The sequence below is a fragment of the Mauremys mutica genome, chromosome 14 (assembly GCF_020497125.1).
Source record: "Mauremys mutica isolate MM-2020 ecotype Southern chromosome 14, ASM2049712v1, whole genome shotgun sequence".
NCBI lineage: Eukaryota > Metazoa > Chordata > Testudines > Geoemydidae > Mauremys > Mauremys mutica.
This window is the reverse complement of record NC_059085.1, coordinates 5100797-5124136: the sequence shown is the minus strand read 5'-3', so window position 1 is coordinate 5124136 and position 23340 is coordinate 5100797. Positions and strand designations below refer to the sequence as shown.

The 23340-nt window shown below is 48.8% G+C and overlaps 1 protein-coding gene across 6 annotated transcripts in view; it reads right to left on the bottom strand.

Annotated features, from left to right (window-relative positions):
* HYDIN (HYDIN axonemal central pair apparatus protein) overlaps positions 1 to 23340 on the bottom strand; it is a 399941-nt gene that overhangs the window by 330220 nt on the left and 46381 nt on the right. For all 6 annotated transcript variants that reach the window (XM_044987150.1, XM_044987153.1, XM_044987154.1 and 3 more), the window contains exons 6-7: positions 21710 to 21909; positions 9081 to 9205 (exon numbers count right to left, since the gene is read on the bottom strand). In XM_044987150.1, the coding sequence (XP_044843085.1) occupies positions 9081 to 9205; positions 21710 to 21909 (325 nt within the window). The remainder of the gene's footprint in view (positions 1 to 9080; positions 9206 to 21709; positions 21910 to 23340) is intronic.

The window sequence follows — 23340 nt, the reverse complement described above, 5'->3', positions numbered from 1 at the left end:
GAGCGGGACATGCCCTGTCCCTGGGCTAAGCCCTGGAGGGGACTATCTAAGCTATCTCGCAACACTAACACTAACTAACTATTAAGAACATAAGAATGGCCCTACCGGGTCAGACCAAAGGTCCATCTAGCCCAGTATCCCGTCTACTGACAGTGGCCAATGCCAGGTGCCCCAGAGGGAATGAACAGAACAGGGAATCATCAAGTGATCCATCCCCTGTCGCTCATTCCTAGCTTCTGGCAAACAGAGGCTAGGGACACCATCCCTGCCCATCCTGGCTAATAGCCATTGATGGACCTATCCTCCATGAATTTATCTAGTTCTTTTTTTAACCCTGTTATGGTCTTGGCCTTCACAACATCCTCCGGCAAGGAGTTCCACAGGTTGACTGTGCACTGTGTGAAGAAATACTTCCTTTTATTTGTTTTAAACTTGATGCCTATTAATTTCATTTGGTGACCTCTAGTTCTTGTGTTATGAGAAGCAGTAAACAACACTTCCTTATCTACTTTCTCTACACCAGTCATAATTTTATAGACCTCAATCATATCTCCCCTTAGCCATCTCTTTTCCAAGCTGAAAAGTCCCAGTCTTATTAATCTCTGCAAACAGTATTCAAGGTGTGGGCATACCATGGATTTATACAGAGGTAACATGATATTTTCTGTCCTATTATCTACTCCTTTCTTAATTATTCCCATTATTCTGTTTGCTTCTTTGACTGCCGCTGCACATTGAGTGGCTGTTTTCAGAGAACTATCCACAATGACTTCAAGATCTTTTTCTTGAGTGGTAACAGCTACTTTAGACCCCATCATTTTATATGTATAGTTGGGATTATGTTTTCCAATGTGCATCACTTTGCATTTATCAACATTAAATTTCATCTGCCATTTTGTTGCTCAGTCACCCAGTTTTGAGAGATCCTTTTGTAGCTCTTCACAGTCTGCCTGGGTCTTAACTATCTTTAGTAATTTTGTATCAGAACTACTTATCTAACTATTTACAACACTAAGAGAAAACCACTGGGTAACTAAGTGCTTGCCAAAGCAAGGAGACATTACAGCACCGTCACTGGCAGTAAGAAAGAACCGAGCGCCCCTTATACTGAGGTATACGCACACCACTCCAGAGGGTACTAGAGCTGGTCCCCTATGGATACCACTGAGGGGAAAACTTCCGGCACCGGTGCATGTGGTGAGCACACACACCTACAATGGAATGGACGTGAGCAAGCACTCAAAGAAGAACTTCCAGGTTACACCTTCAAGGCACCTCTAAGCCCTTGAGCTTGTGCACACAAGATGATATTCTTTGAAGTTTCCTTAGTTTGGGTCCAAACAGAGGACAGAAATCAATCTGAATCTGTTGGAGGCCGAACATTTGATTGCAAGACCTCACGATGGGAAGGCCATTGCGGTATTTCCTTTCCAGGAGGACACTCCATGGCTGCAGTAACACAGGGTAAAGCAGGATTCATCCAGCCTGACAAAGGCTGCTATAAGCCTCGAATGCTGCCAGTTACACTGGGCATTCTCTGAGACTCTGTTCTTTTAGCAGCCCTTGGCGTAATTAATCAAATAACTGATGCAGAGTAGCCCTTTTCTTATTCTGTGCACGTGGATCCATGAAGTAGCTGCCAACAGCCCAGGTCTGCTAACAACAGTGAACCAGGCTAAATTTGCCTTAATGGAGCATTAACTAAGGGACTGTCAGGTTTCTAGAAGCTCCACAAGACAAGTAGGGTGTTAATCTGCCAAATACCCAGACGGCGGCTAGCTCTACTCGGGAGCAATTCCAGCTAGACTAAGGGCATGGCTACACATGCAGATGTAGAGCGCTGTGAGTTAAACCCGCCTTCAGAGAGCGCAGTAGGGAAAGCGCTGCAGTCAGTCCACACTGACTGCTGCAAGCGCATGGGCGTGGCCACAATTGTGGCACTTGCAGCGGCATTGGGAGCGGTGCATTATGGGCAGCTATCCCAGCATGCAAGTGACTGCAACATGCTTTTCAAATGCTGGGGGTGGGGTGAAGTGTGACAGGGAGTGTGTTGTGTGTATGTGGGGGGAGAGAGAGTGGGGTTTTTGGGGTGCTGAGAGTGTGTCAGCATGCTGTCTTGTAAGTTCAGACTCCCCTCCCCCCCCCGCCTCTCTCTCACTCACTCAAAGCAAACAGTAAATGTTTGCTTTTTCCTCGGAGCTGATAAGCAGCCGGCTTCTCCGAAACGGAGCTTTGAAAGAGCATTTCCACATTTCTGCAGCCGAGGAACATTCACAACAATGACAAGAGTGGCCACTTGACTTAAGGGGATTATGGGACGTTTCCGGAGGCTGATCACAGCACAGTAACACAACACCTCGTTCACACTCGCTCCAGTGGGGGCGCAGCAAATGTTATTCCACTGGCCGAGGTGGAGAACCAGCAGCGCTGTAGCTGTGGAGTCAGAGCGCTCTACGTGGATTGCCAGTGTGGACGGGGAGTGAGCTAGGGCGCCCGGGGCTGCTTTATTACGCTGTAACTCGCAAGTGTAGCCAAGGCCTAACATTGCAAACCTGAGTGAGCTGTGTGACGCTACTCCCCATATTCTTCATAGAGATATTGTTATGATATGAATATGGCATAACTAAGATGTGTTTTATGCAAGATGGATCATGTGAGGTATCATTGGAAAGGTCATGATTTACTGGATATGATTATCCTATTTGTATGCATGTATCAGTTCTGGGTCTGAAGTTAGGAATATTGACTATGTAACAATTACAACTATGTTTACACTTGGGGAACACCCACCAGACAGTATGTAATCAGCCTAGATGGGCCAATAGGAAGGACAATAGGACTTTGAAGATGTTAATCTCCCACCTTCCTGAAAAGTTTCCTGGGATGCTGCTTTGACAATGCAGGGTCATGTGATCATGTCACCTGGTACTGGACACCATCTTGGACTTCTGGTGTTTTTCCACTGAGGTGGGGGGGATCACAGAGAGAGAGAGAAAGGATTCCTGCCATACGTAAATCCTATTTAAGGCAGGGAAGTGAAGTAATCAAGGTTCTTCTCCACTGCCTCCCTGCCCAAGAAGGAAGATTGCTGAAAACATCTGAAGAAACAAAGGAACTAAGGCCTGGTCTACACTGGGGGGGGGTCGATCTAAGGTACACAACTTCAGCTACGTGAATAGCGTAGCTGAAGTCGAAGTACCTTAGCTCGAATTACTTACCCGTCCTCACGGCGCGGGATCGACGTCCGCGTCTCCCCCGTCGACTCCGCCACCGCCGTTCGCGGTGGTGGAGCTCTGGAGTCGACGGGAGCGCGTTCGGAGTTCGATATATCGTGTTTAGATGAGACGCAATATATCGAACTCCGAGAAATCGATTGCTACCCGCCGATATGGCGGGTAGTGAAGACGTACCCTAAGCTGCAGGGAGGGGGGGCAGGGCAGGGCAGGGGCTGAGCCCAGGCGACAAAGGTCTAGCCTGGGAAAGCAATCCCTGGAGATTTAAGCTGCTAGCAGTGCAGTTTACCTTCAAGAAACTCTGCAACCTGCTTGAAACAACATTTAAAGTGAGAATTTGCTACTATTAACCAGTTAATTTAGGGTATTAAGCTTAGTTTGCGTGTTTTGTTTTATTTGCTCAGTAATTTGCTTTGATCTGTTTGCTATCCATTATTATCACTTAACATTTATTCTTTGTAGTTAATAAACTTGTTTTGTTTTCTTAAGCCCAGTTTGTGTAATTCATAACTGGGGGGAGGGTAAAAACCTGTGCATCTCTTCCCGCACACTGAGGGAGGGGGAGGATTTCCTGAGCTTGTGCCGTAAGGCTTCGGTGCCGCGCAAGACGACTCAATTCTGGGTTTGCTCTACAGACAGGGGGTGCACATGAGTGCTGGGCAATCCCCGAGCTGAGTCTTCCCACGCAGAGCTGATCTCAGTGTCTGTCTCTCTCTGCAGCTGGGCGGGTGCCTACCTGTGTGTGCTGGAGGAGGCTGGAGAGCCTGGCTCAGGAAAACAGTGTAAGGCTGGTGGAGCAGGCAAGCTCAGTGAACCCCAGTACATCAGGCGGCACCCAGGAAGGGGGGTCCAACCCGTCACACTGTGCATCACTCATGTACTTGGGAAAGCCACTTTCTGAAGATCTCCATTCAACAGGAGGCAGAACAGCACTGCAACGGATCTTTATTTAAAATAAAGGCCTTTGATGATGCCTTTCATCCTCAGAGCCAGCTCCCCTTTCAGCTTTGTTCTCTCCTACTTTTCACCATCACGTCTGATTCTGCTCCCATGGAAGTGAGCTGGAATTTGCTACGGTTTCACAGTGCTGCAATCTTCTGAGCAATTACTCTTTTCGTTGACAATAAACTCATCTAAGTATATGGTATCTGTCAGGCTGTGAATGAGCTGAGTGAACCATATGGTCAGGATGTTTCTAATTAGCCACAAAGATTAATATATTGGCACTGGAAGCCCAAGAGATACTGGGACTAATAGTAAACAGTTCTGGTGCTGTCAGTACTGTGAGAAATTCCAGTGCCGCACAATGAATCTCTGGAATGAAGCAGCACCTATTAGCACCAGCTCTGTGATTGAAATTTACCTCTCTGCACAAGGCCTATGCGACACTTACATCCTGCTTAAGCCCCATTTTTGAGAGCTAAAGTAGTATATGGGCCTCATGCTAGGTGTCTGCACGGGGTAATTTAACCCTGTCGACATTATTTGTCCAGAGCAATATGCAGAAGCCTGACATTTGTCCATAAATATCCAAGCCAGGAAGGATACTTTTGTAGCTGTCCAACCAGCAGACCCAATTCAGTGATGAATCCTGGTCACGTGCCACTTCAGGCACGTTGTGCATACGCTAAGAAAAAGTGAATATGCAAAACCCTTTCCAAACCGGTACTAATGGACCCAGAGAATTCTCTCTGCTATAGCAGTCTGCTGCTTACCTTACAGGGTGATGAACTGGGATTTTCATTGGCTCCTAAGGGGGGTTAAACTGCTTTCACTTCAAATACTGGAGTGGATTTTTCAAAGTGTTTAAGGAGCATAAGTCCCACTGAAAGTCAACAGAAGAGGCAGCCCCACTGCCTGGAACGTTTAAAAGACTAACGATTAGTTGCATTTCATGCCACAACTTTCAGTTGTATGTTGTAAGCTCTTTGGAGCAAGGACCTTGCCTTTGTATTTGTCTGTCGGCTTGCCTAGGTGGCGAGTTAGCATGGGGCAAGCCAGGCTGTGGATCTTCAATCGTTAATATCTTCATTAACGATCTGGAGGATGGTGTGGACTGCACCCTCAGCAAGTTTGAAGATGACTCTAAACTGGGAGGAGTGGTTGATACGCTGGAGGGTAGGGATAGGATACAGAGGGACCTAGACAAATTAGAGGATTGGGCCAAAAGAAATATGATGAGGTTCAACAAGGACAAGTGCAGAGTCCTGCACTTAGTATGGAAGAATCCCATGCACTGTTACAGACTAGGGACCGAATGGCTGGGAAGCAGTTCTGCAGAAAAGGACCTAGGGGTTACGGTGGACGAAAAGCTGAATATGAGTCAACAGTGTGCCCTTGTTGCCAAGAAGGCTAATGGCATTTTGGGTTGTATAAGTAGGGGCATTTCCAGCAGATCGAGGGATGTGATCATTCCCCTCTACTCAGCACTGGTGAGGCCTCATTTGGAGTACTGTGTCCAGTTTTGGGCCCCACACTACAAGAAGGATGTGGAGAAATTGGAGAGAGTCCAGCGGAGGGCAACAAAAATGATTAGGGGGCTGGAGCACATGACTTATGAGGAGAGGCTGAGGGAACTGAGATTGTTTAGCCTGCAGAAGAGAAGAATGAGGGGGGATTTGATAGCTGCTTTCAACTGCCTGAAAGGGGGTTCCAAAGAGGATGGATCTAGACTGTTCTCAGTGGTAGCAGATGACAGAACAAGGAGTAATGGTCTCAAGTTGCAGAGGGGGAGGTTTAGGTTGGACATTAGGAAAAACTTTTTCACTAGGAGGGTGGTGAAGAACTGGAATGGGTTACCTAGGGAGGTAGTGGAATCTCCTTCCTTAGAGGTTTTTAAGGTCAGGCTTGACAAAGCCCTGGCTGGGATGATTTAGTTGGGTTTGGTCCTGCTTTGAGCAGGAGGTTGGACTAGATGACCTCCTGAGGTCCCTTCCAACCCTGAGATTCTATGATTCTATGATCTAGTGTGCTAGCTTCTGGCACACTAACTGGCCACGTGGACCCTGCTACTGTGCAGTAAAAGTTCTGTAGTGCACACTGATGTACGGCAGTCAGTGCACGGCAGGCTCTGGTGCGCTGTAGATTCACACCCTGGCTTGCCATGCACTAATTCACCATGTAGCAAGACCCGGTTAATAGAACTTTTAGCATTATTATGGTTATTTAGAGTAGCATCCATTATGTTCTAAGTGCCTTCCAACTACTCAAGAAGATCTCAAAGAGCTCACAATCTAATTAATAAGTCCGGGCCAAAAATTGACTTCCTCCCACATGAGAAGCTCCACACTTGCTTGAGTGACACTAAGGACAGATTTGGCTCAACACTGGCAGATATTAAATAATGTAACAATAATATAACAAATGGTAGCCCTTCTCTAAATCACACTAACAACTGGAAGACCCAATGAGAATATAAGTTAGTGAGGAATTGAAGAAAAACAATAAAGCAAGGAAAATATATCACAATGTACTGAAGTGCCATTTAGTCTTTATAGTTTGTATTTCACTAGAAAATGATTTGTTGTGCAGTTTTGTAAGAGAGACGTGCCTGCTTTTGGTTTGCGTGTTACGGGTGAATGACTCAGCGCAGTATAAATTAGCAAGGGTCTGCTGTGTTAGGTTGTGTAATGGAATATTGGCTGCTCTGTAATACACTTGCAATAAGCAGCTTTTGAGACTGATTAATAGCTGAAATGAAATTGAAGCATTTAATCAATCTCTGCAGTCATCTATTTCTTTTTATGCTACAAAGCAACAGAAATGATCCCTTAATTTTCCCCTTGTTCTTTATCTCTCTGTTGTTTTGCTTTAATGAATTTAGTGCTATTCAAAGGTGTCACGGTGATGGGGAGTGAAGTCCTGTATTTATTTACAGAACGTGCAGTGCAGGCTTCCCTCACATCACTCCTCAAATGTATTTCAACCCCCATGAGGAAGGACCATCTCCTGGGGGAGTGAGACACTAGTTCTATCTATCTCTGTGGCCCATCCACTCTTATCTCCTTTGTGCCAGCAAGGGGACCAGCTGTTAGGGGGGCTGATACAATGTTATAATGGGGGTGCTGAGAGCCATTGACACAAACTGTAAACCTTACATATAATGGAAACCACTTCAAGCCAGGGGGTGCAGCAGCACCCCTAGTTCCAGCACCTATGCCAGCTGTTGTGGGGGATCAGATTAGATGAAGGGGGTTTCTGTGCATTAAGAATCAGATTGAAAACCTCAGTCCTGGGCCTGATTCTGATCTCATTTATAAGTCAGGTGTTACCCCTATTGAAATCAAAGGGGTTACACCAATGTAGAAATGGTGTCTGGTTAGGCCTCACGGCACTTTCACTATTTCTCAGAATATCCAGGTAGTTTTATCATTAGCATCTTTGATACGTAAGGACACAACTCCCCCCTCTTTCCCCACAACCCAGATCTCCATCTCAGCTAGTTCTGATTTACACCGTGAAGGATCTGGTCCTTTGTTTTTTATCCTCTAGCTTCATTAAGGAAGCAGTGAAAATGGTGCACACATACAAATGAGGCACTTTAGTTGCTTTCCATCTTGAACTTTAATGCCTTTCTTTTAAAGGACAGTGTGATCAAAAGAAGGAAGTATAAGACTGAACAATTCTCAGTCAGGGTACCAGAAAATGCCAAATATTAAATAAAGGCATTAAGGCCGATAGCATTAGAAAGGTTAGTCTGAACACATCAAAGCTTCTTACCAATCCACATACATTTGGGACAAATAGAACAGTTTCTTACATTTCATGGTGTTAACCGCATTAATGGAGATCAAGCTTCTCAGGACCAAGAATTAGGAATAAGGGACAGAAGATGACCTCTCCTTCAGACAAAGGTAAACGCACCAATGAGTCTTTATTGATACTGAGATTTATTTGGTCAGCCAGCACAAATCCGCATTCCTTCTGGAACATGATGACCAGAAGGATGTTAACTTGCCTCATCACACAAGTCAAAGTAACTTGTAACACTTCTTCTGCAATATGTTCTCCAGCTCAATGTTGGGCTGATTTACACAACTGACAAGCTTCTATTCCTGTCCTTCGTGGCTTCTTCCCTATCACACCAAACTTTGGGCCTGATCTTTTGAGGGGATTAGCACTTTCTTCAGCATGTTGAGGGACCTCAGCTCCTACATACTTCAAAACTGGTCTTGTTATGAGGGGCATCTGGGGGAAAACATGAGGAAGGGGTCCATGGAAGGTGGCATGGAAGGAGTCAAGGGAATGGGAAGGGGCACAATAAAGAATATGCAGAAGATGAGGGGATAAGGAGAGGAACAGGTAGCAAGTGTTTAAACATCACTTTTTTGGTTTTAAATGAAGAACTTAAAGATTTCAATGTAGATAAAAGCCCCCTTTTCTTTCCCACACCAACTAGCCCCCAAAGAACAAGTTTCTAGAAGACTCCGAAATCCTATTTCCTATTAAAGGGATCCATTTTCATTAATCCCCTAGTCACCAACTATTTTGACCTTGACTTCTATTTGGATACAATCGAGCTGGTAAAGTTACGTTTGGATGGGTGGGGGCAATAGCGAGTGACGAAGGATTTTATCACTACGTAGCACGACAAGAACCCCAGGCATGGACCAAGATCGCATTGTGCTCAGCACAGACAAATATGTACAGGCTGAATCCTTTGACTGTTCATTTCCAGGCACTTGAACGTTTCGAGGTCTGAAAAGGGGCAGTTTGTGTAAAGCTATTTTAATATTATTTTGGGGCATTGTCTGGTCTCCACTGAAACACGCTACCAGCCTTAACTCTTTTTTAACCGCAGGTTTTTGATTGCAAATATATGGAGTACTTACACAGCACAGAACTCACCGGTGTCATAATGAACAATCAGGTCCTTGGAGTGATCACCTATCTCCAGCGGCTGGAACTCTACCGTTAGCTGCATGGTCTCCCCTACACCCAGTGTCCCAATGCAGGGCTCTACAGAGAAAGGGCTGCAACACAATGAAAATGACACATCAGGCCTAAACTGGGATACACCCTTTGGTGGCTAGCAGACATGCAAACTGATTATTAGGCCTGGTTCTCCTTTGTTACACCTGTGTACATTAGGAGGCACTTAAATCAGGGTTTATAAGATTAGAATCTGGCTCAGTGACCCCAGCTTTCTGCAGAGATCTCACACCTCAAATTACTACTCTGATGTAATTGGTCTGTAATCAAATTAATTCCCCACCCCCAGCCCCTTGTAAATTTCCATTTGTATGGGATGATTCTGTGATGGTAGAGTTCTAGAATTAGACCCACTGAGTCCCATTCTAGCAGCTACTAAAAAAAAAAATGAGTCAGCAAGTGTAACCCACACACCTTCTGGGTGTGGTGTTCTGTTCCATCTAGTGGCACCAAGACCACATAGAGAGAGAGGAAGAGATTAAGTCTGTTCTGCAGCCTTAGCTAATAGCTAGTTGGCTTTTAGCTCATGTGGTAGAAACTCATACATTTCACTTCAGAGATCCCAGGTTCAATCCCACTCACTGACGACTGGGATTTATCAGCATAACAACTGAGGGCTCATCCAGGATTTCCCCTGGGAAGTCTCTGAAGCTTAGGATATGCTTCCTCAGCTAGGGGAACTATGTAACCTACACACCTTCTGGGGGTGGTGTTCTGTCCCATGTAGTGGCAATGAGACAGCTTAGAGCAGTGGTTCTCAAACTTTTGTATTGGTGCCCACTTTCACACAGCAAGCCTCTGAGTGTGACCCTCCCTTATAAATGAAAACACTTTTAATATATTTAACACCATTATAAATGCTAGAGGAAAAGCAGGGTTTGGGGTGGATGCTGACAGCTTGCGACCTGCTATGTAATAACCTTGCAACCCAAAGGGGTCCCAACCCCCAGTTTGAGAACCCCTGACTTAGAGAGCGAGCGAGAAAGCACTTGAGTCTGCTCTGTAGCCTTAGCTAACAGGCAGTTGGCTTTTGGCTCATGCACTAAGCTCCAGAGGTCTCTGGTTCAATCCCACCTGCTAACGACTGGGGTCTGTCGGTGTTATACAAGCACAATTGCACAACTTTTTTTTGAAGAACACAATAATCCTAACAGCAATTAACTCACATCAGAGACTAGACTCTGGCTTAAAGGCTGTTTTTTTATCTGAGGTTTTTCCAGCTGATCTTTTAGACTAATTATTAATTATTTGCTGAGTACTAGCAAGGAACCTTGCATTGCACAAGGCATAAATATCGGAGACAGTCCCTCTCCCAGAAAGTCCACACCCTAGAAGGCTGACACAAAAGACTGCTAGAAGAGCAGAGGAGGGAATGATTAATGGGGGTTTTAATCTATAGTTTTCATTTTTTCAATTTAAAAAATATCCTGTTTATATTTAAGAAGGATCAGAACCTATTGGTACTTCAGTGACAGTTAATTCTAAGAAGTAAAGGACTTGAATCAATGCAGATAAAAACTGTAGCTAGAGTGGTACCTCGGCGTGTAAATAAGTCAAACAAGAGAAGAGAATACTTCAATTACAACCTCAGCAACTGAGTCTCTAAGTGTCATTAACAGGAGGATTTCATTGTGAGTGAATTTAATGGGAGATTCTCTATTTAAGCACAGGTGATGCAAGTTGTAATTTTGGATGGCAGGAATCAAGAGTTCAAGGGACACTATCATAGGACTTAACAACATCAGCCACACCATCAAGGGCTTGTTCACCTGCACATCTACCAATGTGATATATTCCATCATGTTCCAGCAATGCCCCTCTGCCATGTACATTGGCCACACCAGACAGTCTCTACACAAAATAATAAATGGACACAAATCAGACATCAAGAATTGCAACATTCAAAAACCAGTTGGAGAGCACTTCAGTCTCCCTGGACACTCAATAACAGACTTAAAAGTGGCCATTCTTCAACAAAAAAACTTCAAAAACAGACTTCAATGAGAAACTGCAGAACTGGAATTAATTTGCAAACTGGACACAATCAAATTAGGCCTGAATAAAGACTGGGAGTGGCTGGGTCACTACAAAAAGTCATTTTCCCTCTGTTGATACTCACACCTTCCTGTCAATTGCTGGAAATGGGCAACGTCCACCTTAACTGCATTTGCCTCGTTAGCACTAAAAAAGTAATTTTCCTCTTTGTTGATATTCTTGTCAACTGTTGAGAATAGGCCACTTCCACCTTAATTGAATTGGCCTCGTTAGCACTGATCCCCAACTTGATAAAGCAACTCCCATCTTTTCATGTGCTGTAATATAGATACTGCTTACTGTATTTTTCACTCCATGCATCTGATGAAGTAGGTTTTAGCCCACGAAAGCTTATGCCCAAATAAATTTGCTAGTCTCTAAGGTGCCACAAGGACTCCTCACTGTTTTTGCTGATACAGACATGGCTACCACTCTGAAACTTGCTAAATGAGTTTGTAAAGAACATTGGCCATGCTTACTAGAAGTACTTGGACTGCTTAAGCTCTTTCCAATGTGTTAGAAGTCATTAAATGAATCTGCTGTGCATTAATATTGACATAAAAACATACTGATTTGAGACAACATAAGAAGGGACTCCTGGTTGATCAAAGGGAAGTCTCAGCATCTTAATGTCTTGGAATCATTTTCTGCATAAGTCAGATGAAATGCATTTCTCGGCAAGGACTGCCTGGTTTGTGGGGGGAGAGGCTTATGGCATCCATTGAAAGGACCATGGTCTATTTGTTTTTAATATTTTGCTGGTGGTTAAGTTATCACCCTGAACAGCACAATCTGGAGTGTCTCACTGTGGTTTTGAAATGCAATTCGTATATAAAAACAAGATGAACAACTGAAGCATGGCACACACTGAGTGTTATTGATAGGAACCCAGGGACAGGTGATGACATTGCTGGAGTTTTTGCTCATTCAGTATAAGTAACTCCAATTCAGGGCCATTAGTCGGTGAGAGCTTTGCCACTGACTTCAATAGGAGAAGGACTGAGCTGGCAGTTATGTCTGCACTGCAGCTGAGAGTGAGCCTCATAGCCCAGATAGACAGACTCCCACTAGCAGGGCTTGAGCTAGTGGACCTAAAAATAGCAGCATGGATGTTGCAGATCAGGTAACAACTCACACTCTCAAGCTTTCGGGCCTCAGCTCAGGACAGCCCAAGCCTGCACCGGAGCCACAAAATCCATATTGCTATTTACAGAACACTAACTTAAGCCTGTTAGCTCAACTCTGGCTACCTGGGCTGGGAGGCTCGTACTGTAGATCTATCCCAAGAGGCTGAGTGAGGAATCTTGGGCTGTTTGCTATTGGGAAAGCAGCACTGGCCATTACGAGCCCCAACGTTAATACACGTGGATCGCCAAGTGCAGTATGAGCTGCGTTCCAATGGCCATGGCTGGATCCCATGGACCCCTGTGACTGGTGAAAGCTGTCTCGGGTTCCCCCATAACTGCTCTTTCATGTGATGGAGGGGGTTGAACTCCGATGATTAGGCTCTCAAGCGGGGATCTGTGGCCCCCTGGGGGTCCAAGAGCTCTTTCAGGGGGGCAGCGGAGCCTCGCGGCCAACCCCCAGTGTTGAAGCTGGAAGCGGCGCAGGGCTGAAGCTGGTGGCCCACCCCCACCCCAGCCAGGAGCAACGCGGGGCTGAAGCTGGTAACCTCCCCCGCAAGTCAGGAGCCCCAGCACCCCCCGTAAGCTGAGAGCCGCATTGGGAGACCCCCCCTCACCCATACACAGCCCCAGCTACCCCCCTTCCTGCACCCTCAGCTACCTCTTTGCCCACACACATCCCCTAGCTACCCCCTGCCTATACCCTGAGCTACCCCCCTGCCTGCACACAGCCCCTAGCTACCCCCTCCCTGCACCCTGAGCTACCCCCCTGCCCGCACATAGCCCCTAGCTACCCCCTCCCTGCACTCTGAGCTACCCCCTGCCCACACATAGCCCCTAACTACCCCCTCCCTGCACCCTGAGCTACCCCCCTGCCCTCACACAGCCCCAGCTACCCCCCTTCCTGCACCCTGAGCTACCCCCTGCCCACACACAGCCCCAGCTACCCCCTCCCTGCACCCTGAGCTACTCCCCTGCCTGCACACAGCCCCAGCTACCCCCTTCTGCATCCTGAGCTACTCCCCTGCCTGCACACAGCCCCAGCTACCCCCTCCCTGCACCCTGAGCTACTCCCCTGCCCGCACACAGCCCCAGCTACCCCCTCCCTGCACCCTGAGCTACCCCCTGCCCCCACACAGCCCCAGCTACCCCCTGCCTATACCCTGAGCTACCCCCTGCCCTCACACAGCCCCTAGCTACCCCCTCCCTGCACCCTGAGCTACCCCCCTGCCCGCACACAGCCCCTAGCTACCCCCTGCCTGCACCTGAGCTACCCCCTGCCCCACACAGCCCCTAGCGACCCCCTCCCTGCACCCTGAGCTACCCCCTGCCCCCACACAGCCCCTAGCTACCCCCTGCCTGCACTCTGAGCTACCCCCCTGCCCACACATAGCCCCTAGCTACCCCCTGCCTGCACCCTGAGCTACCCCCCTGCCCACACACAGCCCCTAGCTACCCCCTGCCTGCACCCTGAGCTACCCCCCTGCCCGCACCCTGCCCCAGCTACCCCCTCCCTGCACTCTGAGCTACCCCCTGCCCACACATAGCCCCTAGCTACCCCCTCCCTGCACCCTGAGCTACCCCCCTGCCCGCACACAGCCCCTAGCTACCCCCTCCCTGCACCCTGAGCTACCCCCTGCCCGCACACAGCCCCTAGCTACCCCCTGCCTATACCCTGAGCTACCCCCTGCCCGCACACAGCCCCTAGCTACCCCCTGCCTGCACCTGAGCTACCCCCTGCCCTCACACAGCCCCTAGCTACCACCTCCCTGCACCCTGAGCTACCCCCGGCCCCCACACAGCCCCAGCTACCCCCTGCCTATACCCTGAGCTACCCCCTGCCCTCACACAGCCCCGAGCTACCCCCTCCCTGCACCCTGAGCTACCCCCCTGCCCGCACACAGCCCCTAGCTACCTCCTGCCTGCACCCTGAGCTACCCCCCTGCCCGCACACAGCCCCAGCTACCCCTCCCTGCACCCTGAGCTACCCCCTGCCCGCACACAGCCCCTAGCTACCCCCTCCCTGCACCTGAGCTGCCCCCCTGCCCGCACACAGCCCCAGCTACCCCTCCCTGCACTCTGAGCTACCCCCCTGCCCCCACACAGCCCCAGCTACCCCTCCCTGCATCCTGATAACTCCTTATCTCAAGGCAAGGTCAAGCAACCAGTTGGGAGGGGCAAAAGGGGTGGGGGGGGGAGTAAAACACTAAAAGACCAGAGAAATGCTTGCCCCTGACTGGAGCACAACCTCACTCCTTACCCCTCCCATGGGGTACAACAGGGGTGGGGAGGAAGACCCTAGCCGCACGACCCCCAGAACGGAACATGACCATAAGCTGTAAGAGGTGGGACTGTGGGATGCATTGCAGGTATAATTATGCCTGCGGAGGAGGGGGAAGTGGGAAACAGGGCTCTGCGGCGTCGAGTTATGGTATACACATGCCTGCTGGAAATTAACCCCAATAAACTTTGCATTGCTTGCACTTCAGGTCTGCTTTCCGTCTGCATGACAAGAACCAGGGGAGGGAGCGAAGGGAAAACCTTCTAACACAGATCAACAAGGGTGATCCCTGTCTTCAACTTACGTTGGAGGATAATTGAGCGATGTTAGTTATGCGGGAAGTGACTCCAAATGGTTCTTGCTGTGGCCAGTGGAATACCTGTGCTGTTACAGGTCACAAAACACAGGTCAGGGCTGTGATCCAGACCAAAAAGATCTGGATTGCTTTGGATCATCGAGCAGGTGGAGGTCTTGGAGGGAGACCCATTCTGTGATCTGTTCCCCGGTTGTGTCATTTGAGCAGTATCCCCAGTCTTCATGATGGCTGTTAAAGTTGCCTATGTAGATGGCTGGATGAGGAAGGGAAGTGTAGTGGTCCATCACTCTCAAGTGGGGATGGAGGCCACTACGCCTCGCTATATTAGGCAACAATCCTGAGGCTCGGGCCTCACTGCTGTGGCCGAGCAGTATGCAGTCTGTAGTTCTGTAGCGACCTAGCAGAGGTAAACCAGCAGGAACAGTCTGGTGCTCTCGCCCACCCAGGCAGGGTGAAGCAGTGAGCAGTATTTAGCTCGCAGCCTCTTGGCTGGGACAGAAAGCAATGACGAGTTCAGGCTCTGTCCCTTTGGGACGGGGCAGAGCAGGGAGCAGGCTTTAGTCTCAGCTTGTAGGCTAAGGCCGCCAGCAAACACACAGTCTAGGCTCTGGCAGGGGTGAGCGCTCTAACAGTCTAGGGGTTCAGGTAGGGGTGAGCACCAACACAGTCTAGGGGCTCAGGGAGAGGTAAGTACCGACACAGTCTAGCAGCCTAGCTTGGCAGACCGTAGACTTACACAGGCTTCCTGCCAATGGTCTCTCTAATTTTTTCCATATATGTGCGGAATGCATTTTGTTATGTGCACCATATCGAGGTAATGTGTGGCTGTGCGCCACCAACAGAAACAAAAAACCTAGATATGGTGCACATAACAGAAGGAGTTTGCCTGGGATCCCTGTGAGCAGAGGTACGCTAAGTGCTGCAGTAGGGGGACTGTGCTGGTGAGAATCTGAGTGTCTGTTGCGGGGGGCAGTTTGGCAGTTTGACTGTGTGCTTGATTGTTTGATTGCTTGTTTGACCAGTGTGACCTGGGAGTGCTTTGTTCCAGCTGGGCCTGACTGTTATAAAAAGGCAGTCAGCTGTGAGGCAAACAGAAGGAGTTTGCCTGGGAGTTCGCCTGGAGAGAGCCTACTGAGGCCCCCCCTCGCAGGTTCCTCTGAGTAGCGGCTGCTACAAGTAAGGAAGCTCTTAGAAGGAAGAGACTATGGATGCTGAGCGATCCGCTGTTGTGACCTGCACAGGATGCGCCATGTTCGTCTTCCTTCCACAGGATAGAAGCGACTTTGTCTGTACAAAGTGCAAGCTGATCTCCATCTTGGAAGAGAAGATTCAAGGTCTGGAGAAACGAATATCAACCCTGCGTTCCATAAAAGAAAATGAGGATTTCCTGGATAAACGTCAGGATCAGCTTCAGTGGGCACAATGTTCTGAAGATTCAGAGCAGGCTACGCAGCGGGGACAGAAGGCCAGTGAGGATAATTGGCGGCATGTGACTTCCAGAAGAGGAAAGAGTACCAGAAATGTCCATGTACCAGTAACACAGATGCAGGTGAGCAACCGTTTTCATGTTCTCTCCGCAGGTACTAGTGCAGAGGGTGGAGTGGATGATACATCTGAGGGAACAGAGCAGAAGGAGACTCCACTGATTGGAAGGCATGAGATGCACCGTCCTAGGGATGGGGGTTCCACGACCACCACTCCCAAGAGGAGGAGGAGGAGGGTGGTGGTGGTCGGGGACTCTCTCCTCAGGGGGACTGAGTCATCTATCTGCCGCCCTGACCGGGAGAACCGAGAGGTGTGCTGCTTGCCAGGGGCTAGGATTCACGATGTGACGGAGAGACTGCCGAGACTCATCAAGCCCTCGGATCGCTACCCCTTCCTGCTTCTCCACGTGGGCACCAATGATACTGCCAAGAATGACCTTGAGCGTATCACTGCAGACTACGTGGCTCTGGGAAGAAGGATAAAGGAGTTTGAGGTGCAAGTGGTGTTCTCATCTATCCTCCCTGTGGCAGGAAAAAGCCAGGGTAGAGACCGTCGAATCGTGGAAATCAACGAATGGCTACGCAGATGGTGTCGGAGAGAAGGGTTTGGATTCTTTGACCATGGGATGGTCTTCCAAGAAGAAGGATTGCTAGGCAGAGATGGGCTCCACCTCACGAAGAGAGGGAAGAGCATCTTTCCAAGCAGGCTGGCTAACCTAGTGAGGAGGGCTTTAAACTAGGTTCACCGGGGGAAGGAGACCAAAGCCCCGAGGTAAGTGGGGAAGTGGGATATCGGGAGAAAGCACAAGTAGGTGAGTGCAAGAGGGGAGGGCTCCAGCCCCATACTGGGACACCAGGACGATCAGTGAGTTATCTTACATGCCTATACACAAATGCAAGAAGCCTGGGGAACAAGCAGGGAGAACTAGAAGTCCTGGCACAGTCAAGGAATTATGATGTAATTGGAATAACAGAGACTTGGTGGGATAACTCACATGATTGGAGTACTGTCATGGATGGATATAAACTGTTCAGGAAGGACAGGCAGGGCAGAAAAGGTGGGGGAGTTGCATTGTACGTAAGAGAGCAGTATGACTGCTCAGAGCTCCAGTATGAAACTGCAGAAAAACCTGAGAGTCTCTGGATTAAATTTAGAAGTATGAACAACAAGGGTGATGTCGTGGTGGGAGTCTGCTACAGACCACCAGACCAGGGGGATGAGGTGGATGAGGCTTTCTTCCAGCAACTAACAGAAGTTGCTAGATCACAGTCCCTGGTTCTCATGGGTGACTTTAATCACCCTGATATCTGCTGGGAGAGCAATACAGCAGTGCACAGACAATCCAGGAAGTTTCTGGAAAGTGTAGGGGACAATTTCCTGGTGCAAGTGCTGGAGGAACCAACTAGGGGAAAAGCTCTTCTTGACCTGCTGCTCACAAACAGGGAAGAAATAGTAGAGGAAGCAATAGTGGATGGGAACCTGGGAGGCAGTGACCATGAGATGGTCGAGTTCAGGATCCTGACACAAGGAAGAAAGGAGAGCAGTAGAACAGAGACCCTGGACTTCAGAAAAGCAGACTTCGACTCCCTCAGGGAACTGATGGGCAAGGTCCCCTGGGAGAATAACATGTTGGGGAAAGGAGTCGAGGAAAGCTGGCTGTATTTTAAAGATTCCTTATTGAGGTTGCAGGAACAAACCATCCCGATGTGTAGGAAGAAAAGTAAATATGGCAGGCGACCAGCTTGGCTTAACAGTGAAATCCTTGCTCGTCTTAAACACAAAAAAACAGCTTACAAGAAGTGGAAGATTGGACAAATAACCAGGGAGGAGTATAAAAGTATTGCTCAGGCATGCAGGTGTGAAATTTGGAAGGCCAAATCACACTTAGAGTTGCAGCTAGCCGGAGATGTTAGGAGTAACAAGAAGGGTTTCTTCAGGTATGTTAGCAACAAGAAGAAAGTCAAGGAAAGTGTGGGCCCCTTGCTGAATGAAGGAGGGAACCTAGTGACAGAGGATGTGGAGAAAGCTAGTGTACTCAATGCTTTTTTTGCCTCTGTCTTCACAGACAAGGTCAGCTCCCAGACAGCTGCACTCTGCAGCACGGTATGGGGAGGAGGTGACCAGCTCTCTGTGGAGAAAGAAGTAGTTCGGGACTATTTAGAAAAGCTGGACGAGCACAAGTCCATGGGGCCGGATGCGCTGCATCCGAGGGTGCTAAAGGAGCTGGCCGATGAGATTGCAGAGCCATTGGCCATTATCTCTGAAAAATCATGGCGATCGGGGGAGGTCCCGGATGACTGGAAAAAAGCTAATGTAGTGCCCATCTTTAAAAAAGGGAAGAAGGAAGATCCAGGGAACTACAGGCCAGTCAGTCTCACCTCAGTCCCTGGAAAAATCATGGAACAGGTCCTCAAGGAATCAATTCTGAACCACTTAAAGGAGGGGAAAGTGATCAGGAACAGTCAGCATGGATTCACCAAGGGCAAGTCATGCCTGACTAACCTAATTGCCTTCTATGATGAGATAACCGGCTCTGTGGATGAGGGGAAAGCAGTGGATGTGCTATTTCTGGACTTTACCAAAGCTTTTGATACAGTCTCCCACAGTATTCTTGCCAGCAAGTTAAAGAAGTATGGGCTGGATGAATGGACGGTAAGGTGGATAGAAAACTGGCTAGATGGTCGGGCTCAACGGGTAGTGATCAATGGTTCCATGTCTAGTTGGCAGCCGGTACCAAGTGGAGTGCCCCAAGGGTTGGTGCTGGGGCCGGTTTTGTTCAATATCTTCATTAACGATCTGGAGGATGGTGTGGACTGCACCCTTAGCAAGTTTGCAGATGACACTAAACTGGGAGGAGTGGTTGATACGCTGGAGGGTAGGGATAGGATACAGAGGGACCTAGACAAATTAGAGGATTGGGCCAAAAGAAATCTGATGAGGTTCAACAAGGACAAGTGCAGAGTCCTGCACTTAGGACGGAAGAATCCCATGCACTGCTACAGGCTAGGGACCGAATGGCTGGGCAGCAGTTCTGCAGAAAGGGACCTAGGGGTTACAGTGGATGAAAAGCTGAATATGAGTCAACAGTATGCCCTTGTTGCCAAGAAGGCTAATGGCATTTTGGGTTGTATAAGTAGGGGCATTTCCAGCAGATCGAGGGATGTGATCATTCCCCTCTATTCAGCACTGGTGAGGCCTCATTTGGAGTACTGTGTCCAGTTTTGGGCCCCACACTACAAGAAGGATGTGGATAAATTGGAAAGAGTCCAGCGGAGGGCAACAAAAATGATTAGGGGGCTGGAGCACATGACTTACGAGGAGAGGCTGAGGGAACTGGGATTGTTTAGCCTGCAGAAGAGAAGAATGAGGGGGGATTTGATAGCTGCTTTCAACTACCTGAAAGGGGGTTCCAAAGAGGATGGGTCTAGACTGTTCTCAGTGGTAGGAGATGACAGAACAAGGAGTAATGGTCTCAAGTTGCAGAGGGGGAGGTTTAGGTTGGACATTAGGAAAAACTTTTTCACTAGGAGGGTGGTGAAGCACTGGAATGGGTTACCTAGGGAGGTGGTGGAATCTCCTTCCTTAGAGGTTTTTAAGGTCAGGCTTGACAAAGCCCTGGCTGGGATGATTTAGTTGGGTTTGAACCTGCTTTGAGCAGGGAGTTGGACTAGATGACCTCCTGAGGTCCCTTCCAACCCTGAGATTCTATGATTCTATGATATAATATATATTTTTAAAAAGTTACCATAGGGATAATTACTCCAGACAGGACAGGTTAGGCATTTTAGAACTCGCTATTCAAAGAATTAAACTTAAGCAAAAGAGGGAAATAAAAATTATGAAATGCATAGCCCAGTCAAAACACTAAAATAGCACACTTTGAAAGAATAAGATTACAGAGAATATATGTGCATTGCAGGAAGTATCAAGTAGTAACAACAACAACAACAACAACAACGTGTGTGTGTGTGTGTGTGTGTCACACGCTGCCCCTTTAGGTAGATCGCCACTCACCAGTCTGAGGCCTGAGACACAGCAGCAGCCACCAGCAAACTCTTTCCCATGTCCCATTCCTGAGCCCTGTCGTATTCCCCGCCCCGCTCTGCAGAGATGCGGTACATGGGTGGGGGGAGGGGGACTCCCTGACATCAGCGTCTCTCCTCCCGCCAACTTTGCACAGCAAGCAGGAGGCTCCCGGGAGCCGCTGGCCAGGTGCTCCAAGGCAGAGGGCAGGAGCAGCGCAGCAGAAGGGGGAGGGGCACCTGAAGTGTGCGGCACTTGATAGACTGCTGGGTGGCCACGCAGCCAGGGGTCGGCACCTGGAGCCAGCACCTGCTGCTGTGTGATCAGGGCCAGGGGTCGGCACCCAGGGTCGGCACTTGGGGTTCATGCCCGCTGCTGCACAGCAGGAGTTAGGAGTAAGTGTCCTGGGCCAGCACCCACCGAAGCCTGCTGCTGTGCAACCGGGACTGGAGGTCAATGTCCAGGGCCAGCACCTGCCAGCGCCTGGGGTTGGTGTCTGCTGCTGCATGCCCAGAGCTGGGCATCTGCACCGGGGCTGGCGCCTGGGGCTGGGGATCGGTGCCTCTGGCCAGCACCCGCCAGAACCCAGAGTCGACATCCAGGAGCAGTGCCCGGGGTCAGCAGCCAGGGCTGGGGGTAGGAGCGCATGGCCAGGGGTTGGCTGCCACCGGGGTTTGGGGCTGCGCTTGGGGTCCATGTGTTAGTGTACCTAGACCCATTGAGCCAGGGTACTAGGACTGTGCTCGTTGACAATAAACCTGCCCACGTGCCTTCGCTACTGAACCGAGTCTGTGGTCTTCTTGGGCAGTTCGACTGGAGTCTGCTGTACTGGCTACCAGGCCAGAGCCGGTGCAGCACACCGAGAGAACACATACGCAGCCAACAACTGACAACAGCTCCTACCCATACCTTCCATCGTGGGAGAAGGACTTAGCTACCATTCTCCTACCTGTATCTTTAACTACTGGGCTGCAACAAGATTTTTTTTTCCCTTCAAATCTGACAGGCTTGGTGCATGGTATTGCCATGGAGCACACACAACAACATGCCCTAAAACTCTGCAACCTACCATGGACAAGGGTTGGAGGCTCAGACAGACACTTTTCCCATCACGCAGCAAGTGACAGTAAAAAGCTGGTGTGCTCTAAAAATCCCCCCAGTCTGCAGGACATGCTGCAATGTGCAAGTTATCTGATTGTTCTGTTCCTCTTTGCTATCCTACATTAACACAGCCTTCGGCAATAAGGTGAAGCACATGAAGACCAACCAAAGCCCCCTTTACCTCTGAAGGCTGGTTCTGTAGCGGGCCTCTCTATTGCCAATGTTGCGAACCAGCAGAGTTTTCTGAGTGCTGTACTTGACGGGGCAGGTGGAGAAGTTCAGCTGGTCAGGGAAGTCCAGTATTGCCCGAGCCCCTATAGCTCGGATAGGCACAATAAACTTTTCTCTTTCTGTGATGCAGGTTACCTGGTGGATGTAATCCTACAGGGAAATAACACACACATCAGTCTGGTAAACTCAGGCATCATTCCCACAAGAAAGCGAGCAACAGAAGGGATCCAACTGGCTTCATGGACAACAGAATCCACAGTTACAAGCAGGGAGAGTGAGCAAGTGGTATCTCCCAGCCAAATGAGGTCAGCGTGTTTCGGTGGGATTCCCAGCTGACCCAGTGATGGACTACACCGCCACTGTTAGGGCCCTGGGTCTGGGCCCGGTGGAGTCGGGCAGGCCTGGGCCCCCCTACCCAGGCCGTCACCCCCCTGGGGGTGGCCCCCACCTTTCCCCACCATATTGACTCTGCCCTGTGTCCAAAGGCCGCCATATTGACTCTGGCCATTAGGCCATGCTGCCCTGTGTCTGAGAGCCGCCATATTGACTCTCGCCATTAGGCTGTAACCCCGGCCTGTGGGCCGTACTGTGGTCTCCCCAAGGGCCACCAGGGAAAGTAACCGTGGTTATATCGCCGTCCTGCCCTGCCCCAAAGGGGGATGGGTGTGCATACACCGCGACAGGTCTGCTGAGACTCAGACATCCAGAGATGCCAGCAACGTTAAGGTTCCTTGTTGAGGGTTTGAGACCCAGAAGATAATTGGGTTCTGTGGAGAAACAGATCATGGCTGAAAGTCCAGGCTAGTGTTGGGGAGATCAGGTGATTGTCTTTGAAGGGAAGAAGGAGAAGGGAAATGGAATACTAAAGAGCAGCAGCGCTAAGGAAGATTATCAGTTTGTTAGAGGAAAAGAGTTCAGGTTTCATCTGAGTCCCATTTTCTCTAACCCATGCACCTATCTACAATCACACCATTATGGAAGCCTCCGATTAACAGTTTACAAACAAAATGGTCTGACATTATGCATTTAAAATGTTTACATTACATTATGTAATATAATATGACAGAATATTCTAATGGCTTTCAATTCCAGTGCTATGACTTATTGGTCAGTTTGCAAATGAGTCAAACATTCCAAACAATACACTTTATTTCACTGTACCCAAACATTCAGGAAGACTCAACGGCTAAGCAATTGTGATAAAAATATCTGATACTCCTATTTCGATACACTGTGAAAAGGAATTATTCCATGCACTGGATTATAGGGATCACAAGTGAAACCTCAGAGTTTGCCAGAAATTACCAGAGCCTGTTCTGTTCATTACAGCAGCTGACTAGCAAAGCCAGTATAAAGAAGACGTTGTGCTGAGATGGTAAGCCCAGCGACAAGGGTATCCCAGTCATTCCAATTTGGTTGGATCAGGTCTTTAGCAAGGTTGGCAGCTATCACTTTCTTTGTATACCCAAATGCATGTTCCTGATAATGTAGCCATGTGTATGTTTTATCATCCTGTAAAGATAAGCCAGTCTCCAAAGAAACACCAAACAAGGTGAGCACAATAATTCTGGTGTTGAGTTG